Here is a 26,001-nt window from a genome sequence, read left to right as displayed (position 1 = left end):
CCTGGAACTTCTCACTGCTTGGGAAAGTGTGGTGGCATAACAATATAGTTACAGTGTACCTACTACTGACATTACCTTATATTGGCATAACCTGCAGTTAACGACAACACCACCGGCATGCTAGGAATGCAGCATCTAGGAATTTGAAGTCACACTAGGCCTTTTCAGACATTCCCCTCCATATATAATATGCAGGAAAGAATGGAATTGTGTTCCACACAGATCCCAACATCGCCATATGCCACCGGCCCCACTTCGAGATCTCTGCAAGGACAGTTAAGGCCTCAGAAGGGGCCCTTCTGCGCTTACAGGTGAAAATACATAGGAGGTGTTTTCAGTTTTTCATGTGGAACAGGTCTGGGAATGGGGGCAGTGGGCATGGTCTTGTCCTCTTATACATATTAGCTTTACAGGTAGAAGGGACTGATGAAAGGGGCTTGTGTCTGCAATAAATTCTTGCAAGTTTGCCTCATTTATTATACGTTTTTGTTACAGCTGGATCAAATGGTTTTATAACTTGGGGAAAGCATACATGTGATTTTTATTATATTATATGTCATTATTAAATCAGTAATTTTTGTTTGTCTTCTATTCCAAGGACTCATAAAATTAAACAAGTATCTACTTTAACTTCCAAAATCAAAGCCTCTAATATGACCTGCCTGTCTGTGTGTTGTTGCATCAGGAAAAAATGATAAGGACCAAAGCATCTATGTTTTGGTGACCCACTATTGTCTCAGTCCTACATCTGCCATGGACTACCTCACAGGACTGTTGCAAGCACTGAGTTAATATATGCAAAGTGCTTGAAATTAATACCTCTTCCTCCTCTCCACTAGGAGAGGATTTAGACATGTTTATAATGAAACTGCCCACCATGACATTTCCCACTCTTTCTGTAGTCTTTGGAGGTCGCAAATGAATATGGGATATTAGATGGAATAATTTTTCACACATTCTGCAGAGGGATGCCCAAATTCTCCTCGAGTGTACGTACAGTTGACAAAGAACCATGGCGGTTGGCGGCCCTCTAATGACCGTTGCAGGTATGATGCTCCAGTCTGCATGTTTAAGTATACATGACCTTAGAATTGAGGTGTTTTTCTTTAAAGATGCTCAGTACATCATATCTCCATGCCCTTATCATATGAGGAGTTCAGTAACTTTATCCTCCCTGCATATTGGAAAATCCACCCCCCTGGGGTATTGCAGCCTGTTCTTCAATACAGAGGCACTTTCCCTGTGTTCCACACCACCTTCTCCATTCCATACTGTGCTACACACAACAGCATCTGGCCCATTGTGCTGAGTCCTATTAATATGCATTAGTTTAAAATATTTGAATATAAATGGTGCACCGTGAGCTTTTTGATAAAGCCAAAGGACATGCAAGTTCAGGACCTTTCTCTGCCTTTCTGAATTGAACATTAACCCTGACTGAAAATTTCAAAACACCAGGAATACATATTCAAAACGTATCATTGTCTGAAATTTTGGCAGCCTTCTTATCACTGTACAACGAGCTCTTTGGAGAATTACAGTGCAGTTTGGGTTTCCCCCACCGCCAAATATTCATGGACAAAAAGGTTGTGAAGATTAGGTTCCCAAAACAACAGAACCATCACTAGAATCTAATTAAAGCTATTTGTCAGAAGCATCTTTTAAAATTCAAAAAGGCTCTGTAGAAACCAGCCTTGAACTGAAACTAAAATTATCTTGCCCTGGGTGTAATTAGTATAAGAGGGATTAATGAGCACATACAATTACACATTTGCTTTCCTACTCAGGCTTTGCATTTTTAGTGAAGAAAGAAAAATAAGTCACTAGGGTGGAGGAAATGCAATAAGCAGAAGAGATAAGTACATCTTGCTACAGAGCTGCATAGCTTGGTGAACACAAATTACTGCTACCTTGGATGGCAGCTCTGGCAATACTCGCTTTTGGTTAATCAGATGTTCTTAGAAGTAGGTCTTTAAATTTATTCTTGGCTGTTGACTTTAGGAAAGAATCACAACTGCAGTTTGCAATTTTTTCCCCATTTTTTATTATGTTTACATGAATCAAGGTTTAAGGTGACCAGCCAGCTCTCGATTCCAAAGACAATTAATTGTTGATGATGATGATGAAAAAATTACTTACTACTGGGGAGGTTCAAGTGGCATAACCATGTAGACCATGAATGGAAACTAGTGAGTCAAGGGTGGACAATATGCAAAGAAGTTTAGTATATGCAAAAATAAACACACAAGAGATTCATTAATATGAAGGTCCCAAGGCATGGCCTGAGAGCACATAGTGGAGCTACCTGCTGAACTGAAGTCAGTTTGAGTCTAGTTAGTGCCTAAATGGCAGGTTACCTGACACTCCCATGCATGCTACCTTGAGTTTGTTTCTTAGTTTATTAAATTTATATCCCACCCTTCTCCCAAAGGGAGCCCAAGGCAACAAACACATGTAGGCAAATTTCCATGATGGAAGAGAGGTGGGATTTAAATGAATTTTAATACATAAAAATAAATGAAGAAATTGTTCACTTAAAACGGTTTTCCTTGGTGTTGTCAAAGAGCCACATTCACATATTACCAAAGGGAGCCCAAGGCAACAAACACATGTAGGCAAATTTCCATGATGGAAGAGAGGTGGGATTTAAATGAATTTTAATACATAAAAATAAATGAAGAAATTGTTCACTTAAAACGGTTTTCCTTGGTGTTGTCAAAGAGCCACATTCACATATTACCAAAGGAAAATGATAATAATAATGTACTATCATGTGGGCTGTAAATTTTACTGAATTCTCAAATTCTGATACTGGTTGCTTGCCAGAGCAATTTTGCTAAGTAGGCAATTGATAGCTGCCAACATCCATACCTAAACTAGGCATTTTAGCATATCTGTGTGCTTCATTGAGTCCAATTGCTTGTATAGATAATTACTGTGTTTCTAAAAACAAGTTCTAACACAGCAGAATTGTGCCCTTATGTATAGAGCCTTGTTTAGTACTCTAAAATGTGTTCAGGATTTTTTGTGGTTCATCTTTGCTTTCCTTCCTACTGCAGCCAATCCAGGGAAGGTGATGTTATTTTGTCACCTGATCTTCCCAAGGAAAATGAACATGCAAGAATTGGTCCTGGTGAAAGAGGAACAGATGTCAACTACTTGTAGTGGGGAGAGATGAAATGGTAAGCAAGCTAGGGGACATCCTAAGAGAGAATACAAAGCCATGATAGAATTAAAAAGTCCTTACTTCTAAGAGAGAATGGGCCAAAGCATAGAGTTTTCCCCCAGTTCTGCTTCTTCAGTTCTGTGTGTTTCTTTACAAAGCCATAATAGCAGTTGTGTCTTCATAAGAGAAGGGTCAAAACTAGATGTGCTTATACAAATGATCAGTATGCAAAACTGTATAAATTTTGCATGCAAGATATATCTGACTGCCTTGCTCATGCTACATGTCTTGTATGGCTACTGGTGTTGAAAAAGTTGCCCATCCCCTAAAAACAAACTTGCAAGTGTATTTAAGTCTGGAGCTTAATCCAACAAGCTGTTGTGTTTGGCAGTCTCCCCTTTTTTTCCACCCCCAGAAAATCCTCCTTGTCCTTGTTAGAGCTTTGCAGATTTATTCAATCACTGAAATTAGATAGAGGAAAAAACCTTGTATGTCCTTTTAATGCCCTTGGCTTGGGCTGAATCTAGTACTAGAAACCTCAATTTCTTCACTGAAGTTAGGGGTTCACTGTTAAGTCCCTGGATTTCCCTTGAAATCAGCATAAATGGTAAACGCTTACACCCAAGTTAGAACAAGCATGGAGCAAAAGAAGAAGAAAATATAACTTCAATTCAGCATGTCAGTCGTGTTCAATACATTCTGCTCCTCCATGAACAATGGGAGTGGTTTGTATTCAGTTTTCTTGTGGGAGTAAGTGGTGGATGTGACCATCTTTTTCCTTATAGCCCATCCACAGAAATAATGCTTTTGGCATATTGGGTTTTGGATAACTACTTCTAGTTCTTTATGCCACCATCTGGAAAAGCAGATGGAGTAACTTGCCTAGTTTGAATGACCGCTGGGAGGAGCACAGAAAGAAGAAATGACACAGTGAACTTGTAGCAGCAAAATTGGATGCCTTCATCTGCCCCACATGCAATTAAACATGTCTCTCCTGTATTGTTCTCTACAGCCACAGCAGGTGCTTTAACTCTCCAGCAATAGCTACAGTTGTTTAGCCATTATTTATAAACTGGCAAGATGAGGTAAAATAATGCCATGTTCATTTATAAAATATAAACAATGGCTGGGTGATAATAAGGAAACCCCCTACCCCCAGTACGATTGTCACCTTAACAAATATTTCCTGAGTATATGGATACGCACTGCAACACCACAAATGTCTAATTATAGTCTTACGTCCTTTTTTTGGTATTTTCACAGCAGGTAAATGTAAGGGGACACCTGTTCATAAGCTTGCTTTACTTGCTTTAAGAGTGGTATTTGCATCAGATGCTATGGTTTTGTTCAAGAATTGCCCAAAAAGTGGTGGGAGAAGTCACCTTGTAGTAAAAAAATAATACTAATATTAAGCATTTACCTGGTGTTTATTTGGTTATATACTGTAAATGTTCCATATAATGTTGAAGAATCATGCATTAGAGGTTTTGCCATGATGAGTGGTTGGGTTTGCACCGCAGTCATTATGGACACTTTAATAAATTCATTGCACAGGAATTTGCAGTTCTTCCAACATCAACTTAGGCTTGAAAGTTTGTAATTATGGCACCTACATTTGGATGAGCCTTGTTGGTATTACACTGGTTTTTTTTAAGAAGCCTTCAATCCATGTAATTGGGAAGAAAGGCTGGCATTTGACTGTAGGCTCTCAAAAGCTAACAAGAACAGCTAAATACTTTTCTTTTTTCCCATTTCCCCCAACCTTCTAGTCCGAATGACAGAGTGCTGTCTTCCACATTGTTACTTAATTTCACTGTTACTTAATTTCACTGTTTTCTACTCACCATCCATAACCCCAACCTTGTGCACACAATTTTGTCAAACGCTTATTGGGGTCCTTTCAATCTGCCTTGCCAACAGTGCAACCTATTACTTCTCTTTTTCCAGTCTTCACTCCAGCTGCTGAAAATGATTGCCCCCTCACTTGCCCTCCTCCCAGTACTTGGCTTCTAGTCCTTTGATCTTTTTCTTTGCCATTCCTAGTAAGCAACCTGACCCTTTCACACCTTCTCTCTCACTCATTTCTTCCTCATCCTTCAGTCTTGCTTTCATCTTTTCCCTTCTTTGTTCACAAGCTCCCCAGTTCTTCCTTTCACTGAAGATTGCGTCCTTCCGCCTCCCCACCCCTAGCTAAGAAAAACACAGGAGCCAGAAAATGTCACCTTTAAAATTATTGTCCATTTCCAGCAGGTACTACATTGAAATCATTTTTCTCCAAGACATACTGACACAGCAGTATTTTTAGCTCCAGAAATAAGAATTTAAAGCATTAAATAGAAAAAAGCTGCTATACTAAGATGACCTGTGATGTGACCATTTCACGTACTTTTATATAATATTAGCTAAACATGTGAACATGAATTTGTCATTGCATACAAATTAATTCTATATTACACAGAGCTCCATTATCAATTTGGTTGCTTACTTTCATTTCAAGAAGTGGATGTGGAAGCACAGTACTTTGTGCAACTCCACATTTCTATAAATATGTGATGAACAGACATTGTGCTACCTTCTGTTATATGGCTTAGCACAGAAAAGGAAATAATGATGAATGATTGCGTCTAAAGGACTCTGTGCCCTTAAAACAGCTTGTCTAACAATTTTCTCTCCTCCGCCTATCTTTCAGTACGTAGGTACAGAGAACATTCAAAACAGTACATTCTCACTAGCACTTTCGTGATCTCGCCACAGCAGAGATCATTCACATTCTCAAAGGGGGGGACGGGACATTAGATTGCTTGCCATACAACAAAAGGGCATCCCTGGAGGTCTTAGCAAAGCCTTGACAATGCGTTCTCCACTATTGCTTTCTGGGGACTACAGTACCCATGGTATTTGGATGAGTAGGCGGCTCAGTAGCATAGATCACACTATGATGCCATCAGACACTATTGGCCAAGAACTGAGAGGCCTGTGGTTCAGAAGTGGAAACAACTATGCAGAGCCTTGTGGAAAAACTGCTGCACAAGAGGCAGGGATGCAAGCAGAATCTGAATCAAAACTAGAATTCTATGGGGACTGTGTGGATAGGAGATGGGGCAAGGGGTAAGATTCTTCTCTGGCTTAGATACAAATATGGGCCAGAGAAGAATTTGAGGTCTGTAATGTAATGTAGGGACGTGGGTGGCATAGGGACGCGGGTGGCGTTGTGGGTTAAACCACAGAGCCTAGGACTTGCCGATCAGAAGGTCGGCGGTTCAAATCCCCGCGACGGGGTGAGCTCCTGTTGCCCGGTCCCTGCTCCTGCCAACCTAGCAGTTCGAAAGCATGTCAAAGTGCAAGTAGATAAATAGGTACCACTCCAGCGGGAAGGTAAACAGCGTTTCCGTGCACGGCTCTGGTTCGCCAGAAACAGCTTAGTCATGCTGGCCACATGACCCAGAAGCTGTACGCTGGCTCCCTCAGCCAATAAAGTGATATGAGCACCGCAACCCCAGAGTCGGTCACAACTGGACCTAATGGTCAGGGGTCCCTTTATCCTTTACCTTTAATGTTATCCTTGTATTTAAGGTCATTATGAGTCCTAATGTGGAACTTAACTTACCTTGTTCCTCCATCTATATAGTCTGTTCCTATCTTCTTTTTCCAGAAATATTATTTCAGGCTTAGTAAAGGCCATTTTTAGGGAGGGGTAGAAATGGTCCAGAGCTCTTGGATATATTCTAAATTAAGTTTTTTTTATAATAACGTTTGTTGTAATTACTTCTGCATAACTCTTAACAACCTAGTTTCCACATTTGACTAAGGAAAAAATTGCCCTGCTTTGTTCTACAAAAATCAGCAGGTAAAGTTTTCAAACAACTGAAAAATAAGCATAATTGCCCAGCCATGCCTGCATATCAAATTGCTGTTAAAGGCATGGGGGGAAGATTTGACAAAAACAAATTAGCAACCTTACAATAATAAGAAAGAGGAGCAGTGGCAGCTGGTCCAATGAACAAGAAAGACAGATGTACCTCCCTTGCTTGTTTCCCTCTGCTTAATTACATTGCTTTGACATGTAGCTTAACCAGGGCTGACTTAATTGTGGCAGCTAGAGTGGTGACTGGGAGCAGCTGCCAGGACCATATAACACTGGTCCTAAAGGATCTTCACTGACTTCCGGTACGTTTCCAAGCACAATTCAAAGTGTTAGTGCTGACCTTAAAAGCCTTAAACAGCCCCGGCCCAGTATACCTGGAGGAACGTCTCCACCCCCATCGCTCAGCCCAGACACTAAGGTTCTCCTCCGAGGGTCCTCCGGCAGTTACCACACTGCTAGGAGTGAGGTTACCCCTGCTTGGCAGGGGGTTGGACTCGATGGCCCTTGTGGTCTCTTCCAACTCTATGATTCTATGATTCTATGATTCTATGATTCTATGAACCAGGCAGAGAGCCTTCTTGGTAGTGGTGCCCTCCCTGTGGAACGTCCTCCCATCAGATATCAAGGAAATGAACAACTGTCTGATTTTTAGAAGACATCTGAAGGCAGCCCTGTATCAGGAGTTTTTAAATATTTGATGTTTTAATATGTTTTATATGTACTGTAAGCCGGCCAGAGTGACTGGAGAAACCCAACCAGGTGGGCGGGGTATTATTATTATTATTATTAATAATAATAATAATTTGCAGAAACAGGATACTAACAACAATACAGTAGCTCCTGAAAAGCTCACTATATGATGGTTCTCACTACATGAATAGGAGATCACTTGTAGCTCCCAGCCACTTAGTAACTCCAGAATTTCCAAGCCCCATCTCCCCAAATTCCAAGTACGGTAGCTACTAACAAGTAGGAACTTTAGGCCTCACTGCTATGTCGGAGAAACAAAATATACCGTTTTTCTGGTTCATTCTTAAAGCTACTCAGATATTAATCTGCAGGTGCTTAATTTTGGTATGCTACAGCATGGATTATATGTAAAAACATGACAAAACAGATATTAGTTATTACCTGCCTCTTATATCCTGCCTCTTTAATAACCCTGGTCTGTTAATACAGGTCCTGTGCCTTTAATCAGCTGCATAGAAGGTAAAAACAAAACAAAAGGCACAAGCTTCCCTGGCATGGAGAAGCAGGAAAAAGACTGACTATAATTAATTTCTCTCCACTAAAATACTGTAAAAAATCTCAGGGAAAAAAGTAGCTAACAACCCTAAGGTGGCATTTTAAATTACTTCCATCTTACCATCTATATTTCATGCACTTTAACCCTCTGCTCCTGAAGTATACACTGTCAGAGCTTAAACCAGAAGTATCTGGAAAATGAAGATTTTTTTTAAAAAAAATTTTCAATGAAAGAATCATTCCTATTTAGTATGGGGTGTTAAAGGCACAATAGTTAAGAAGCTTTTGCAGCTTTCATTGCAGTAATTCTTGGGGTGGATTCGACTACATGAAAAGAAATGTCCTTTTTCTTTTCGTTTATCATACATTTCCCCAGTGAAAGAGTGAATCAAGAGATAACTTTCAGTTGTCATCTCAACAGCGGGTAAATAATGTTTACTTCACCTGTTTAGCATAATGCACAATTTCTATATCCTTCACCAAACATTTCTCTCCGTATAACAATGCAATATAATCTGTTGACATTTTTGTTCATGCTCTTTTGTCAAACAGAGTTTTAGGTTTAGGTCTTATGTTATTTGCTATGATATTCATGCTATTTCATATTCACTCTTCATCCTTTTTTAAAAGAAAACCATTCACTTGAAGGTTATTACTTTGAAGCATCTATCACTTCTTCTTGAAAGGAGAGCCAGGGAAACATGATATTGACATTAGCTTTGTGATAAATTTAAAACTAGGAAGAAAAACCACCATGCTGGCATTTCCTGAATATGTCCCTCAATTTACCCCACTTGTCACCCCCTGATCCCACTTTACCTCTTCTAGTAGGGAGTGTAGTAATGCCACTCGAGTGGTTAAGGCTGAAATTATAACCCCACGGAGTTCTGAGTACACATTGACTGTGCATACAGAGTTCAAGGAGACCTGGTTCAAATCTTTCTTTGACTACAAATTACCTGTGAACCCCATCCCACCCACGTACACACAATAGGAGGATTAATAATACAGCCTATAGCATGCAGATGATAATATAGACCTGTACAACCTTACTTGGAACTTGGAAGCAAGCCTTAATGAGCTTGGTGGACTTATTTTCTGAGTTAACCAATCTAGAACCACACTATAGCAGTGTTGGCATTATGCATGCAATTTATTGCCAGGCACACACATAACTCCTGTTGCTATTTATTATTATCGATCAGATTTTTTACCCACCCTTCGTTATGAAATCCGAAGGCAACTTACAACAACGGACGCTTACCCCTTCCTGGGTGGGCATCTGTTGCGGCCTCTCACGCTCAGCCGCCATCCCTGGTCCGTCAGAGCAGAGCGCACATGTCCGGGCAGCCATTAGGGAAATCCCCCCAGCTGCCTAGACATCTGGGAAGTTCCCGCCTGCTGCAGCATCTTAAATGGGCCAATCAGTGGCCTCCCTTGTGGGTGTGCCTCGCAGTCTGGGAGGGCATTGGCTGCATAAAAGTCTGCAGCGCTGTCCGGCCTCAGCACAGTCAGCGGAGAAGCAAACAAACCCCACCCCCCACCCCTTCTTATCGTTAATCTTCTTTATTTTCCAGGTCAATTTCATTTTGTTCTAGAATGTTTTCTGCCTTTCAGGTTGCTGCTTTAACAATGCTCTGTTCCTTCATTCACAGTTTAACCTTATTTTGTTTCCCGTGTATCTCCTGACCTTGCTATGGTTGCACACGTTTGCCATATTTGGGGCCAGGAAGGAATTTTCCCTGTAGACAAATTGGCCGGTTTAGAGGTTTTGCCTTCCTCGCAGCAAACTGTCTTAACTTTGGCAGTTAAAGCATTGGGTGGAATCCTAGTCTTCAAGCGTGGGGTGAAGTGGTGCATCACCCAATATGATCCAGCGGTGTTTTCAGGGTACCTCGTTAAAGGGGTCTTGGTGGATGTCCCAGTCCTGAGGCCAAGCATGCAGCAGATGGGCCTATAAGGCTTCCAGCAGCAGCCTTAGGATGGCCAACTCAGTAGACTGACATCTTGGAGAGGCCACAATCCTGGCACACACCTGCAGCAGTTCCAGTCCTCCAGCAGGAGGCTGGAATGGATACACCCAATGCCTGAGCCAAAATCCCACATACATTCTGTAATCAATAAAGTTGTGGCCAATATTAATCCAGATTGTTGTCCGCCTGAGTTATTAATCATTTACAGACACTAACGAGGGGTGGGCAGCACTGCGACTGGGCCCGCAATGTAAAAATACATTATTAAGATCAAAACAAAATAAAAAAATTCCTTCCAGTAGCACCTTAAAGACCAACTAAGTTAGTTCTTGGTATGAGCTTTCGTGTGCATGCACACTTCTTTAAGGTGCTACTGGAAGGAATTTTTTTATTTTGTTTTGACTATGGCAGACCAACACGGCTACCTATCTGTAACTGGAATTATTAAGATCAGTTTAAAAACACAACAGCTTCCTTAATGTGTGGGTAACAATCATATTGAACATATATTGCTTTATTTGGTTCTTTTCGGCTACAGACACAGGATGGAACTACAGAAATATTAACATACTAGAAGTTTCTTTGGGAATCCAAAATGGTTTGGAAGTGGTTTATGCCAATGAAACACCATCTAATACTAAGGGTAGCCATGTGACCTACTTTCCCAAGGGTAGTCCTCTGTTTAAAGCATTGTCAGAGGACAGCCCTCCATTTGAAGGCATCCTCTATTAGAAGGAATGTCCAATCCAAGTCTGGTTTGAAGATTAGAAAACCATAAGAAGGCAGAGCAGCGACCTTGAACTTGTCCATCAACAGTTAGCACCTGGACACCAGACAGAGCAAGCACACAAGCCACCTGACTATAGGCTTCCCTGCTACGGTGACATGCATTATATTTCTATTTAAATTATAGTAATTATTTCCACATTTCCATCTCTACATATGTATTTAGCACACTAATATTCTATGCAAAGCTCTGTTGCCTTTTGTTCTCTGCTTTGGTGCGACATTCTCTTGTCTATGTGCAAATGGTCACAGTACCAATGGGTTAGAGAAGACAGGCAGCAGTAAGCCTTCTCAGCAGCGTTTTGCAGCCCTCATCAGGCAGCCCTTTCCCCTATAAAAGCAACACTTCTTGCTCCCCACAACTGTGATTAGAATTTTTCCTCCTGGTCATCTTTGTTTTATCACTGCCACACCTTACTAACTCAAACTTCCTCTGCCCCACAAAAGAGTGAAAATGGCAGGTGTTATTGGTGTACAACAGATGGTGTACAACAGATTTACATGACAGGGTAGAAACAACAGGACAAATCCATGCAGCCATGCCCATAGAATCAAGCAAACCTTGAAACCCATAAAATTCATTTTATGGATATCTAGGAGATAGTGAAAGCCCTAAAATTTATCTAAAATACCTGTCCTACCCATGGAGTTTGAGGCTCCCCAACCCCACCCTGATGAAGCTCTCTTAACTCCCCAGTAAGAACCCCATGACCTTTTCAAGTGTCTCACTGTTTACTGCCAGCAAAGGCAGCTGACAGAATCAGTGCCTTTGTGAGGTAGAGCACCAGTTGCTAGGATACCTAGAGCTGCAGGGAAACAAAGGGCGCAGTCCTGAGTTAATGCAAGGGCCCATCTTGGGTGGAAGCAGCGTGAAGCCCCCGATAAAGCCTGGTGTGACTGTCCCAAAACAGCAGCTGGGCGATCTTCACGAAGAGGCTGAGTCGTCTCAGCCTCCGGTAATACAGGACAAAACCACCCTGGGGGACAGAATTCTTATCCCACTTTGCTAATCTCCGACATCAACAAGGGGCAGAACCACACCACGAAAGCACATCCAACACACATTTAAAGCCCGGTTACTTCCCCCAAACAGTCCCGGGAGCTGTAGTTTCCTGGCCTGAAGCTACCGTTCCTAGCACCCTTGACAAACTACAGTTCCCAGGATTCTTTGGCGCAAGTCGTGTGCTTCAAATGTGTGCTGGATGTGTTTTAAATGTATGGTGTGGATCTGTGCAAGGTCTGTTAGATGCAAGCCCAATGCCAAAGACTGGGGACAAATTTGTAGTGACAGTGCGTGGATGGAAAGAATAGAGATAGGGTAGCTGGAATGGGGTGGCAGAGTTACAAAAATATATTTGCAAGTGCTTGTTGCTTGCTAAGTGGTCTGTGAAACTGCTCTGTACAAATCCCCCAAGCCTTGCCTCATCAAGACCTCTTCACTTCCTTGAGTTCCCTTTTATTTTTTTGTATTTTGGTGGGGGTATGGCTGGGTGATCATTATATGCATTTATCCAAAGTTTCTACAACTGGAATAAATTATTCCTATCACCAGCAAAGGGAATATTTCATATCGCAAAGGGGTGGGCAGAGGGTGCCCAATTAGATGCAGTTGCAACCATAGGATTGCAGCCACTGCAACAGCAGTTGCACTGCAGCTGTGGACACATGCATCATAGTCTATTACTGCCAAGTGAGAAAGAAATACTTTTGACATTCCCAGAGGAATAAAGCTTTCTCACAAGAGACGCATTAGTCCTGCACTCATAGAGGAACATTCATTGTCCTTAGCAACGGACCATGCTTTCTGCGGGAGGCTGACCTGTCATGTTGAAAACTATCATTGTATAGGATCTACTGTATTCAAAAATGCCTAAATTTTCCAATTCTGGAGAAACTGGGGTGTGCATAAGGACTCATCAGTAGCTCTGTGTGTACTGATGGTCAGTGAATGCTAGCAGGGAAGAGAATCCAAATTACACCTGCTGGTCTCAACCGCCTCACATTCACTGAAAGTCTGAATTTGTACATGCTGTACAGACACAGACTCTGTACAGACAGTCAGAGATCCTGCCTGCCTTTTGCAGATTTTCTTATTTTTCCTTATTGTGCAAAAGATAGCTCGTCATCCTTCACCTAGAAAGCACAACTACAATGGTGTATTGGACATGGTCAAGGGTACATTCTTTTCGTGAGTGATGATAATGGATGGGCCCAACAGGTGTGGACAGCACCTTAGATGCACTGATAATGCACTCTAGAAATCTGCACAATGTTCAGGGACTTCATAATAGGCACGTAGAAGTTCATTACCAGACAAATTCAGCAGGGGGAGGATTCCCCAACAATAGAAATGTAAAATTCACAATTATATAGCTACTATTACACAACGTTATAAAATACAAAGTGATTTAGTGAAATGAGTAAGAACTCAAATGTAATAGTTTTCAGTAAAAGGTTATGTGCTTTTCTTGCGTGGTACTGCCTGCCTTCTGTTTTTCAACATTTTTATAGCACCACACAAGTTTATAGGATAAAAAAGAACTTTGACTGAAGGGTTGCTTCAATGGGTAATTGCAATGTGTTTTCCAACACTTAACAGAGAAGGTTGCTATTTTTTCTAACAGGCACAGGAATTATGCCACAAACAGACAAACAAGTATGCATCCCTCCGGAGCTTCCAGATTTGTTGAAGCAGTTTACAAAAGCTGCCATTCGGACACAACCTCCAGATCTGATCCAATGGTCTTCTGAGTAAGTTTAATATTTTACTCTAAAAAACTGTATCCTTAAAACTGATACTATACTTAATAGTTTATAGGTTTACTTGTGGAATTCTATGTTTATGCCATTTCCCCTATACTTTTTGAGAACACACTTTTTTTCAGGCAAAGATGGGTAGCAATTATTTGGTATCAGGAATTAATGCAGCTTTCATTAAAGAATGACCAGCACCATTTTATGAAGAACTGCCCTATGCTTGCCACAGGGAACCCTGGGTGGAATAAGTTCAGGGAGCAAAATATCCCTCAAGACACCCTAGGCTACAGTAAATAACAAATCCAGAGAAAATACATCCCCTGAAACCTAAAGGAATATAGACCAACAGTCACACATGACTTTCATTTTCTCATGTGCAACATTTTCAAGCAGTTTTTGCAAAACAAAAACCAAAAACACCAAGATCAATGTGGGTGGGAGTATTGCAACAAAAACTGCTATCACTGTCATAGCCAAATAATGAAAACTCTACTACCCAGCATACATAAGCACTACCCGCCTCGGTGAACAGACAACCACATTTCAAATTAAGCATAAATAATAGCTCAGGCTTCAATCCTAACTCCTGGCCAGCAGTGGTAGAGTTTGATGGAGAAGCACAGCCAGTGGCACATCACCAGCCTCAGTGGTCATACAAGCTAAGGCAGAAGGCAGTGAGGGAGAGGAAATGCCCTTTTACTGCAAAGAGGCTACAATCAGGCCTGTTGCTCTCATGTGATTCCCCCTCCTATTATCAGCTACCACCATGACAAGTGGGGGGAACATTTGACCCTCCAGATGTTGTCGAACTCCAGCCAGTCCCAGCCACCATAGTCAATGGTCAGAGATAATGAGAGTTCCAGACCAACAATATTCAGAAGGTCAGGCTTCCCACCCTTATACAGTAGTAACTTGGTAGTCTCCTGCAGCCAATCGGTAGCTGCGCCTTGGTTTTCAAATGGTTTTGAGAGTCAAACAGACTCCCAGAACGGATTAAGTTTGAGAACCAAGGTACCACTGTATTACAATATCCCATCTTTCCTCGTTGTAGAAAGGCAGCTTACATAATTTCCAGGCTGTCCCCTATCCATCACTAACCAGAACTGAGCTGCTAAATTTCAATAAGGATGCTGTGTCATGTGCCTTCAAGCTATGTCCTTTTGATATGCGTACTTTATGAGTTTTCACTGTTGAGCTTTAATATGTCATTTATAAACTTGAAAACAAATAGCCAAATTCTAGTCACACTTTTTGTTAACATATTTTGCTAAAATGCAAATACCTGCTGTTTTCTTTCTGTCTAGCTATTTTAATGCTATGGCCCGTGGAGAGAATCCTCCTGTAAGAGAACGACCAGATAGAGTCCCTTTATCAAACTGTGCAGAGCTTACACCAGAGCTCTTGAAGGTCTTACACCAGAGAGTAAGAAACATCTCCTTTCCATTTTGGGGCAAGTACATAAGAGGCTTGAGTGTTTGTACTCTACTATTTCATATTGGTTTTGGACACGGTTCCAGTAATTGCCTTCAGTCTTATATCTGCTACTTTTTGTTCACATTGTAAGATGCATACAGACAGAATATAACTATTACAAAATGTCAAGGTTACAAGACTTCTGCCAAAGTAGGAAGACTATTTAAAAGATTAATGCTCTTCATAATTCCTTTACTTTTATTACATTCAAGCCTAGTTCCACAACCTTCCTGATACACATAGGTAAGCAATACTTTGTGCACGCTCTAATTTTAAACCCTGACTTCATTTGCACCTCATGGTAAACAACAATTCATGTATTACTCTGAATGTGCCAATCTGAACTGCTTTGCTCCTCCCTGGGGAGAAATAAACCATGGCTTAACATTACATGCAAACCAGAGATCATGGTTTGTTTTGCTCCAAGCAAACCACAGTCTGCAACCAAAGTTTGTACTTAGCATACTGATTGTGGTTTGTTTGGAGCACTACAAACCACAACCCTGGTTTGGACATAATGCTAAGCCAGGAATTGTGGTTTATTTCCCTTGCGTGCCAGGGAGAAGCAAAGCAACGCAGATGGTCATGTTTATAGTAAGTCATCAGTTATAGTTCACCACCCTGTGAGAACTCAAACAATGAATAAAGATGACAACTTACAAAGTAGTAACTTGCAACCACATAAGAAGCAAGCCATCTATACTAGGACTTGGGGATTTCTATCTGGCCCTCAGGTTTCTCCACAGACCGCTCCACCCACTTTTGCTTTGGTCCTGCCCACTGCTAGCATGTTGCCCTCAGAAGATTGCCTAAAAGGGAATTGAAAAGGGTTCCCTACCCATTATCTATACCATCCTCTCAAATGTTCTCATCCCCTTGTTACACAGAAGAAAAGGGAGAATCAGCATGATAAAGTTCTCTTCAGCAGCATGACCAACTTCTTTCTGTAACTGTAAGCACAATGCAATGCAATCAATTACTCCAATGTTTACTTCATCAATACCCAGTTATAGCCTGGCATAGAAGCCAACTCCAGGGGACCATGGGTGCTTGGGCACCCACAATAATATAATTGTGGGGGCCAAGCACCCACAAAGTCAATGAGCAAAGCTGGAGAGAGGCAGCCAGCTAGCCTCTGTGGTGCTGCCTCAGAGAGAGAAGCAGTTCAGCTCCACCCTGCACAGTCAGCAAGCGAGGCACCCTTTTCCAGTACGGGGGCTTGGACATGGAGGCAGTCTCTCTGCTTCTGAGTCCATGCCCCTCCCCGCAGAAAAGGAGGAAGAGGAGCAGCCGATGCTGCAACATGGACATGCAACATCACATATACATGCTTGCACATGGTGCATGTGATGTCACACACACAATGTGCAATGTCGTGTTCATTTTTGGAGGAGCCAACATTACAGCGATGGGCATCCACAATCCTGAGGGTGAGATGCCGCCCCTGTAGCCCAAGTATTATTTTTACAAATTAGCTGAAAAAATGCACAACTGGGCTTTATGATTAGAACATGGACATCTTTTCATATGTACTCTGAATCAATATCTGTAGCTTTTCATGCAAAATTTTCATACCACCAGCAGCATGGCAAGCTTTGAATTTCTTCACAAAAAAACTAACCAACCATAACTGCTCAGTTATTGTACCAATATGAGTTAAATGGATCCCATTTTTGTGTTTTTAAGCCTTTCATTTTGAGCAGAGAACAGGTGGAAGAGGATGTATTATTTAGGAAGACAGCGGGTATACACCACCACAGGATTTATGATCCAGTTAGTGATGCACAGTGCTTCTGTGCTACTACTGTTTCTCCATTTTCTCCCAAAATATATTTACACAAGATAAGTTCCTTACTCCAGAAACAACTCCTTGAATTTTAGGATGTTAGTATCTTCACATCAGCACAGTACTGATACCTGCACATTTGATGCTGACTCCTATTCACTGGAATTTGATTTCAGTCCTAATAAACTATGGGCCATTTTCACCTAGGTTGTTGAGCTAGCAGGGTGCACCACAATGAGTCCCACTAGCACAATGGGACTTCCTCCCCCTCTTCCCCCTGCACCCTCCTCGAATCCCTAGAACAGTGTGCAGTGTGGGGGAGGAGATGGGAGATGATTTTGTTTGGCCAGCAGAAATGCTTGTGATGATGGAAAGATCATTTTAGCACTACCCAGAATATTTTATAGCCCTGGAGTACCCTTTAGAGTGGCTAAGAAATATACAGCAGTTTATTAATTCAAGTGGCAGATTTGAAGTCATGAAGATTCTACAGGTGTCTGTGATTGACAACCTGCAGCTCAAATAATCCCTAGAAACTTTAGTACTTGTGTGCCCGTGAGAAATCAGGCTCCAAAAGCAGATGTGCATCCCAAATGCAGGTGCTCACTCAAATATATAACCAAATGTACACTCCTCTGAAAACTATGGTGTGCAGAGATATTGCTTCTCCATTCAAGCACACACCTATCTGACCCCCAGTTACCAGTCTAGGAAGCACCCTGCTTACCTTTGCTTTGTGCTTCCTAGGTACAAGTCTGGGCTTTCCAAGTCTGTGTCCAAGTGGTTACTTATTTATTATTTTTGGTCCTGGTGCTTTCCCCAGAAAAACCCATATTTTACCGCTGAATTGGAACAAACGGCAAGCAGGTTTTCTGCAGATTGCTGTTTGTTCTGATTCAGTGGTAAAACAGGGGGTTTCCTGAGGAAAGCCCTGGGACAAAACCCACTCAGATATGAACCTGAAAAGCCCAGAAAGCACAAAGCAATGGGAAGTATGGATAAACCCTGAAAGGACAAATGCCAACTGACAGTTCAAAGGATCTAGAGAAGGGGAAGTGACCTGGGAGATTTGTACACATTTAAACACATTTCAGGCCTCCAGTTGAAAGACAACTGCTTGCTTCCCTTCAGCTAACTCTAGAGAGCTGAGAGCTATCACTAGTGTCCTGCTTTCTGCTTCAACATGAATAGACAGCATGTGGATAGCACACATGTGTATCCCTGTGTTCTTTCTTGTTCTGGGGTACAAAGGTCTTTTTCAAAATATATTGTTGTTTCGTTAGCCATGTCCAACTCTTCGTGACCCCATGGACCAGAGCATGCCAGGTACTCCTGTCTTCCACTGCCTCTGGCAGTTTGGTCAAACTCATGTTGGTAGCTTCGAGAACAAAATATATACTCCTGCATATCTAGGGCATTCTCCCCTGTGTGTATGAATTCATTCCTATATTCTTCTTGTGCCCACAATGGCACTCAAAAGCAGACACAGCATACCAACTTCATTACCTGGGTGGGTGATAATATCCCCAAAATAGACATCCCCAGTGTTAGTGGCATCATTTATTCCCAAGTGGACAGTGTCAACATATTGTTCCAAAGCCCCTGCCTGCTTTTCTACATTGAATTCAGGCCCATTCAAGATCCACATGACCCTCATCTGCCTGATCCTCTTCTTTGGGACACTTAATACATAAGGAAAACCTAGCATTGTTTCTACAGATTGCACAGCCTGCACAAGAAACAGAGAGCTATAGATGCAAAAGCTCAACATCATAATTAAACCTTTTCCAGAAATACTGCTTCCCAAGGTTATGGCTGTATACTGAGGCTGTAATCCTAAATATGCTTACTCAGAAGTAAAGATTAAGTTTGAGTAAACATGTTCAGGACAGTGCTGCACAACTCGCAGTGAAGGGTTTAAAACAACACACTGAAAGGCAGTAGACCTGCTGTGGACACCTCTTAAAACTGTGCCATGTCATTAACTTTTCAACAGCTGCATATTGAATATTAAAATAGCAAAATGGTGGAATAATCTCAAAGCACATGGCCAATCAGTGCAGTCTCACAAACTTATTTCTTAAATATTTGCTACTATGAGTTCAAGCACCATCTACTACATTTGGAATGAACACAGAGAGTGAGACTCCTTGCAGCTTTTGTGAGAAAGGCTGGAATATAAATCTAATCAATCAATCAATCAATCAATCAATCAATAAGATATGGAAGCATTAGCATATTATCCAGCAGTGGGGTCCTAAGATATAAGATATAGTTTTCCCCTGCCAAAAAAAGTGGACTGGGTAAGTCCATTTTCTCCTTCTTGCACAGTAGGAATCTGCAGTAAAAGCAGCAGTCCTGTACTTGTTTTTGCAAGTTTAGAATCAAACAATCCTGGTGTAGCCATATACTAGACTAGAAGCAGAAGGTGAATTAGTTCTTGGTGCAGCTGCGCCACCCCAGTACCTGCACCCTCAGCGTTTTCCAGCCTAGTAGATGTCAAGTCAGTATAACAGCAGTTTGAATGTCACGTGGTCCATTTTCAAAAGATCTACATTAGGTCTGTGTATGTCACCTCATAATTAAGGCTCAGTCTTGGTACCAGACAGTTATGTATTAATATATTTATAAACTGGCATATACAAATAAGCAAGGATACCCTGCCCCATCACAGAACTAAGAAGATGCAGACATGATTACATCCTACTTACTTTTTGGGAGGAGTACAACAAGATGGCACAAAGCAGAACCACAGTTAATACAAACTCAGCACAACATTTTCTAAAACAGTTAGTACATGTCTGTGGCATGTACTGTCTCATTCTTTGCCTGGACACTTACAGTAAAAAATATCAAAGCAGCAACATACTCCTTCTTACAAAGAACAGAGCAAGGATTCAGCCAACATCCCAATCTGCTTAGCTGTATCTTAGTTCCGTGATCTCGTACATTTTTATTTATTTTTACTGATTCTACAAAGCAAACAGAATGCTTACCATCTCTGAAATTTGTACGATTAGGAAGGAATTCCTGGCACTAAAGCAGGTGACGAGATCTAGATAAAAACAAAAAACCTGCAGTCATTTATTCACTTATGATAGATATTGCCAATATTTCTTTCCAGGTGGGCGGGAGGCTGATAATCCACGTAGATGAGCTAGCCCAGATGTGGAAGGTGCTCAATCTTCCTACAGACCTATTTGACAGTATTATGAACGTTGGACACTTTACTGAAGAAATTGAATGGCTGAAGTTTTTAGCTCTGGCCTGCAGCTCTCTTGGAGTTGTAAGTTCTTTTTCTTTTGAATTTCCAATATGTTTAGATTCCTTAAATAATTAGTATTTACTTTTAGTGGGTCTATGTCATGTGGATTATTATTAAGAGCTTGTAGTTTCACTCAGGAAGCAGTGAAAAGCAGAACCAGCTGCAAACTAATGGGCCTTACTGCAGCAGCCTCCCTTCCTGTATTTTTGCAGTCCCAGAACAGAAGGAAAGCGAGAACAACCACCACAACTTATTGGACTGTTGTATGAAGGTATTACCTGGGTTGATGGAGAAAGAACACCTTGACTGCCCATTTGTTCCTAATATGGCCTCACCCAGGTCTGCTTCTACACACAGAGCAGAAAGAGCTGGGAAGGAGGCTATAGGGGTAGTAGATGGGTACCATTTCAGGTGTAGAGGAAATCACTTTTTAAAAAATATTCTGCTGCGAGTTTTTAAAAATACAAGTTGAAAAGTAGCACAGCAAGGAGCAGGCTACTAAAGTATTTTGGTCCTCAGAGTCCTAATTTTCTTCTTACTGTGAATGGCAATTCTAAACATCAATTCGAATTGGTACAATCCACTCTACAATCCCCCCAAGCTTGGATTCTACCACTGTATTCTGCTGTGTGTGAAGAATTAAAAGGGCAGAGGACATTTTCACATTGCAGTAAATCTGGTGCTGTTGGGAGGGTCGCCATTAGTGGCCGAGTTGTCCTATTCCCTACACTGTACCTACTATCCGTACTCTTCCTACTATGAGGAACCGCACATCATATAAGCTTTGTAAAAGCCCTTCAACCTTAAGATAGTTCACCAGCTAACAGCTACAGTCTCCACCCTTTCTCCCCCTCTTTTCCATGGCAACTGCACAAGATCCCAGATGAGTTTCAATACTGGATTTTGTTACACCATATTTGTCTGGTGGGCTCTTTTTTGGATGAATCACAAGTAATACCAATCTCCCTTAATAGCCTCGATTTGAAAAACAACAAGAACCCAATCTTTACTTTTACAATTTGAATTATTAAATTGGACCAACGTAAGATAGTATTGTATGGATATTTAGGCCTCTCCCTCATTCATGAACATAAACATATTTCACAGAAATTATTGCTTTTACATGTAAGAAAGGGAGGTTGCAAATTTACAAGGAATAAAGCTGGATTGGTATAACATCCAGCTAATCATGGGTTGCCACATTCTCACAACATGGTAGAAGCCCTAAGAATCCCACTGTTGCAGCTGTCCTGATGGCAGCTATTATCTGCAGAAGTGCATCTAATGCTATAAAGACACTTAACAATGTGGGTTAACATTACTCTTCATATGACCACTGATTGTATTAATATAGGCTGATTAATGTATCTTTCGGAATGAACTGTTGTAATCTTACATCCAAAACTTTATCACAATCCATTGTATTTTCTGTTTCTCTCTCCTACCCTTTAGCCTGTTTTAGGGGCACCATTTATGAATCTGGCTTTTTGTGTTTGTGAATTTGTCTGTTCCTGCAGACTTCTTCCTCACCTGAAGTCATAATCTTATATTTATAACATTACAGTTAGCAGCTGTGGAGATAATTCTGATTTCAGAGAAGATTTTGACTTCAGGTGAGCAAAAGATAAAAAGCAGACAGAGCTAATAGATATTGTTTTTTTGTTCATCAGGAAACAGTCATTTACCAAAACAGAGCAACTCAAACATCAACTTTCCTAGAGAATATCTCCTTATGTACAATGTTGTACATTAATGTATTACTGTTATTGTTACTATAAAGTGCCAATATATATAATTTTTAAGAGAGTATATAAAGCCCAATGTATATAGTAATTGGCCGCAGTCTATAAGATATTAAAGTGTGCTTAATCTCACTGAAATCATTAGTATCACAGTAACTCTGCCCCTGTGGCCACTGTTCTTTGATACATCTTAGCACATTAAAACTAAACTGCATTTTTGGTGTGGCTTTCCATAATAGAGATGTTTATCAAGAAACACCTACCTTAAAAATTTAAGCTTCACATAATTTGTACAAGGCCCTCCACACCCTTATTATCCTCCTCACAATAACCCTGTGAGGTAAGACTAGGCCAGGAAATCATGATTGCCCAAACTCACCTTAGAGCTTCATAATTGTGTGGAGATTTGAACCTGGCATTCCCCTATTCTAATCACTACACCACAAACCACCACAGCATAGCGGTTATATCCAGAACTATACTTACCACCTAACTATAATTCTCAGGACTTCTGGCAAAGAAGCTGTGACTGTTTAGTTGAGTCACATAAATAAACAGTCGCTCACTCTTCTGTTTATGGCAGGGGTAGCCAATGTGGGGGCCCCCAGACATTTTGGCCAGCAACTCTCACCATCCCTGACCATTTCCCAACTGGGCAGGGCTGAAGGGAGTTGGGCCACAACATCTGGAGGACACCACAATTGCTATCCCTGCTTTATGGCTTTATAGCCAGACATTGAGCTATTTCTTTTTTAGTATTTCTAGAAATGAATAATAACTAGTTGCTTTATTATGAATGGCAAACTTAGATACTAATTCTTCTTATCTTTTTAATAGACTATTGCAAAAACTCTAAAGATAATATGTGAGGTTTTATCCAATGAGAATGACAGTGGACCCGCCCGTATCCCCTTCAGCACTTTCCAGTTTCTCTACACTTACATCGCTGAAGTAGATGGGGAGATTTCAGCATCTCATGTTAGTCGAATGCTGAATTATATTGAGCAGGAGATGTAAGTAACCCCAGTATAGCTAATACATACAGCTAACGTAAATGTCAAGGCGTGTGGCTATTTGCATCATAGGTTTTACCCTCCTGTATGGTATTGAAGTGCAGTAGTTTTTACAGCTATAGGGACAGATATTGCTAAGTCCTAGTTTGTTCACAGGACAGGACATCCTCACATTAAACAGAATAATCAGGACTGGGGAAAATCCCAGTTTGATATACCATGTCTCTAAAAACTTGGGATTGTGTCCAGTTGGAAGCCCCATCAAGGAATTCAAGCTGGTATACATGTTTCGCCCCCTCCCCATTTTATCCTCACAACTCTGTGAGGCAATGACTGACCCAAGGTCACCCAGTGAGCTTCATGACTTGAATGGGGATTTGAATCCTGGTCCACCATGCCCCAGTCCACCACTCTAACCACTATACCTGTTGATTCTGATACTTAAAAATTTAATATATTTTTCCATGCCCACTGAGGTTGCAGGATCTCTTTAGAAATCTTTTGATCATAATCCCTGATTTATTATAGTTAATGCTACTGTCGCGGCCACTGATAGCAAGAATTGCTTATTTAGGCATACGTTTTAAATCCCAACTTTCCTATCCCCTTTGGCTCTATCTTGGGAAAAGTGTTTTGTGTCAAAGCATCCTGTATTTCAAACTATATATGATTGCTGCCACCTTGTGGCATTCCTCGACTCACAGACTAATTTGGACTACGCTGCCTGCACCCAGTGTAGTTCTTTTAAAATCGGTGCTTCACTGAGGTAGAAGGAAGAATGGCATCTGGAAAGACAGAAGATGGTGCTACAATTATGTTTGTGAGATAAAAGTTTAGAATGTTTCATAAAGATCAAGTATTGCTGGTTGAGCAAACCTCTTTTTTTTTTATGTTCCCTACACAGCATTGGGCCAGATGGCTTGATCAAGGTGAATGATTTTACCCAGAATCCGCGGGTCAGGTTGGAGTAGTTCTCAGTGCATCATACACTGCTATGTTGATAGGAAGAAGACGAAACAGAGGACAGAATAAGAATTACAAATAGGCCAACCTCTCAGTCTCTTTTTTCCCTTTGTGTCCGTTAATAAACAGTTTGGCAAAGCAACAAATAAGAAAGATGGAAACATAGATTGAGAAGGTGCCACTGGAGTAGAATACAGTCTACTGTTAAACTTTCTGGTGCTATGATATACACACGTCCACCCAAATAAATATCATAGACTACCAAATAGTATAAACCTATTATATTAAATATATATTGAGGTCCACCCTTCTCCCCTCTTTTTGCATTTCAAAATATCCGGCACTGCCATGGAGGGAATTTCAGATGCCTTCATCTGCAGGGAAAAACTTCAGAATTGTTTCCATTATTTCCCTGGGAACGAAAAGGAAGCCTTCAAGTTTGCTTTCCATTAGTGATTGTTCAGTTGTGCATTTATTCAGGTATAGTGCACCCCTCATATTTCAAATGAACTGGTCTGGGGCTCACTTTCTGTGGTATGATTGATAAATTATAATTGATAAATGATACAAGCAGACAAAAGTGTGAGTGTTGAAAAAGTGAAATAAGGTACCCCAGTCTCAATACAGCTAACAGAGTGACTCTAGAAACACATTGTAATATTTGACTCTCTGGCTCTGTAAGCAGATTTATAAAAGATGTTTAACACGGGTGTTTGTGAATGTTCGGAGTGATAAATAACAACTTTTTGGAACAGTGAAGACCTGGAAATTTAGAGCTGCTTCCTTGCTTGAATACAAAACAAATATGCACCACGGGGGGAGTTTAAAAGTGCATGTTCATTCATTCATTCATTCATTCATTTAGCATCTGTTACTTTAAAACATATATCATACAAAAAAGAGGCACAATCCATTGTTTGCTACACCCTCTAGTAATTGCAGGAGAAATTTGTTTGCCTTTCTAATTACTGCTGGTGTGAGATATGGAACATCCAGGCACTTTATTTTCTTCGATTTCTTTTTTTAAAAAACCAGAAAATGGGGAACTTGTGGTCCTCCAGATGTTGTTGGATTCCAGTTTCATCATCCCCAGCAACCAGTGCAGCTAGAGATCAGAGACTGTGGATGGTGCAGTCCAGCAACATATGGAGGGCCAGAGGATTCCTACCTATGTAAAATGTAGAATTAATAAATGCTTCCTCAAGTATTTTTATACATATTTACACAGTGTAAACACTTTTATAACGAGAGTATCATACCTGAACTTTACATGATTATTTTTTTTTGGGGGGGGGGGGGACTGATGAACTCCAACTCCCAGGCCTTCAACCCACTGTTACTGTGAGTTCAACAAGCTACATCTCTGTAGCCCATAAAATCAGTAGGTGGTCAACACTAATTGGAAGTCTCTTTCAAACTAGAAATTTCCCTAGAAAGTACTCATAGCTTACACAATAAGGATACCAAATTTTAAAGAATGCTTAAAAGACTCTTACAAAAAAGCACATGGCAGAAGTTCATTCCATCCAGGACAGGGGTGGACTTTGGTCTTTCAAATTTCAGTGGTGCAAGGCCAAAATTTGGCACCCCTCTACCTCTTGCCTTCCATTTTGCATGGTCACTAGATCATACAGTAGTTGTGACACCCTGTGGCACCCCCTGGGCTTGGCATCCAGTGCTGCAGAAGTGCCCTAAATCCATATTTGCCCAGGAACCTGAGCACACAGATTGATAAGGCACCTAACTGGTAGCTGCAAGAAGGGCTTAGGTTGAATGTCTGGTAGCAAGATTGCTCTTTTAAAGTCCACTAAATGTAAACAACCGGAAGCAGTTTCACTTTTAAGGAAACAAAAGACAACAACACCTACTGCAAAATAAGTTGTGGGAGATGGAAGGGAGCTGCCAAGGATGGTTTTAGACAAGGGGTCGAAGATGCTTCATATCAGAGCAGGTACTAGACCAGATGA

The 26,001-nt window shown here is 41.0% G+C and overlaps 2 protein-coding genes across 2 annotated transcripts in view; one reads left to right on the top strand and one right to left on the bottom strand.

The window, feature by feature from the left end:
* Window positions 1-26,001, bottom strand: part of LOC307226175 (uncharacterized protein) — a 244,021-nt gene that overhangs the window by 97,245 nt on the left and 120,775 nt on the right. The gene's annotated exons all lie outside the window — the stretch shown is intronic.
* On the top strand, window positions 11,835-24,122 carry ROPN1 (rhophilin associated tail protein 1). Its single transcript, XM_079994941.1, has 6 exons — window positions 11,835-11,991; window positions 13,660-13,786; window positions 15,097-15,214; window positions 20,176-20,337; window positions 22,896-23,071; window positions 23,976-24,122. The coding sequence occupies exons 2-6, from the start codon at window positions 13,671-13,673 to the stop codon at window positions 24,040-24,042; spliced, it is 639 nt and encodes a 212-aa protein (XP_079851067.1). The 5' UTR covers window positions 11,835-11,991; window positions 13,660-13,670; the 3' UTR covers window positions 24,043-24,122.

This window comes from Podarcis cretensis, assembly GCF_951804945.1.
Source record: "Podarcis cretensis genome assembly, chromosome: 1".
NCBI classification, from domain to species: Eukaryota; Metazoa; Chordata; class Lepidosauria; order Squamata; family Lacertidae; genus Podarcis; species Podarcis cretensis.
The sequence above is the reverse complement of the archived record's forward strand: the minus strand, read 5'-3'. Positions and strand labels throughout refer to the sequence as shown.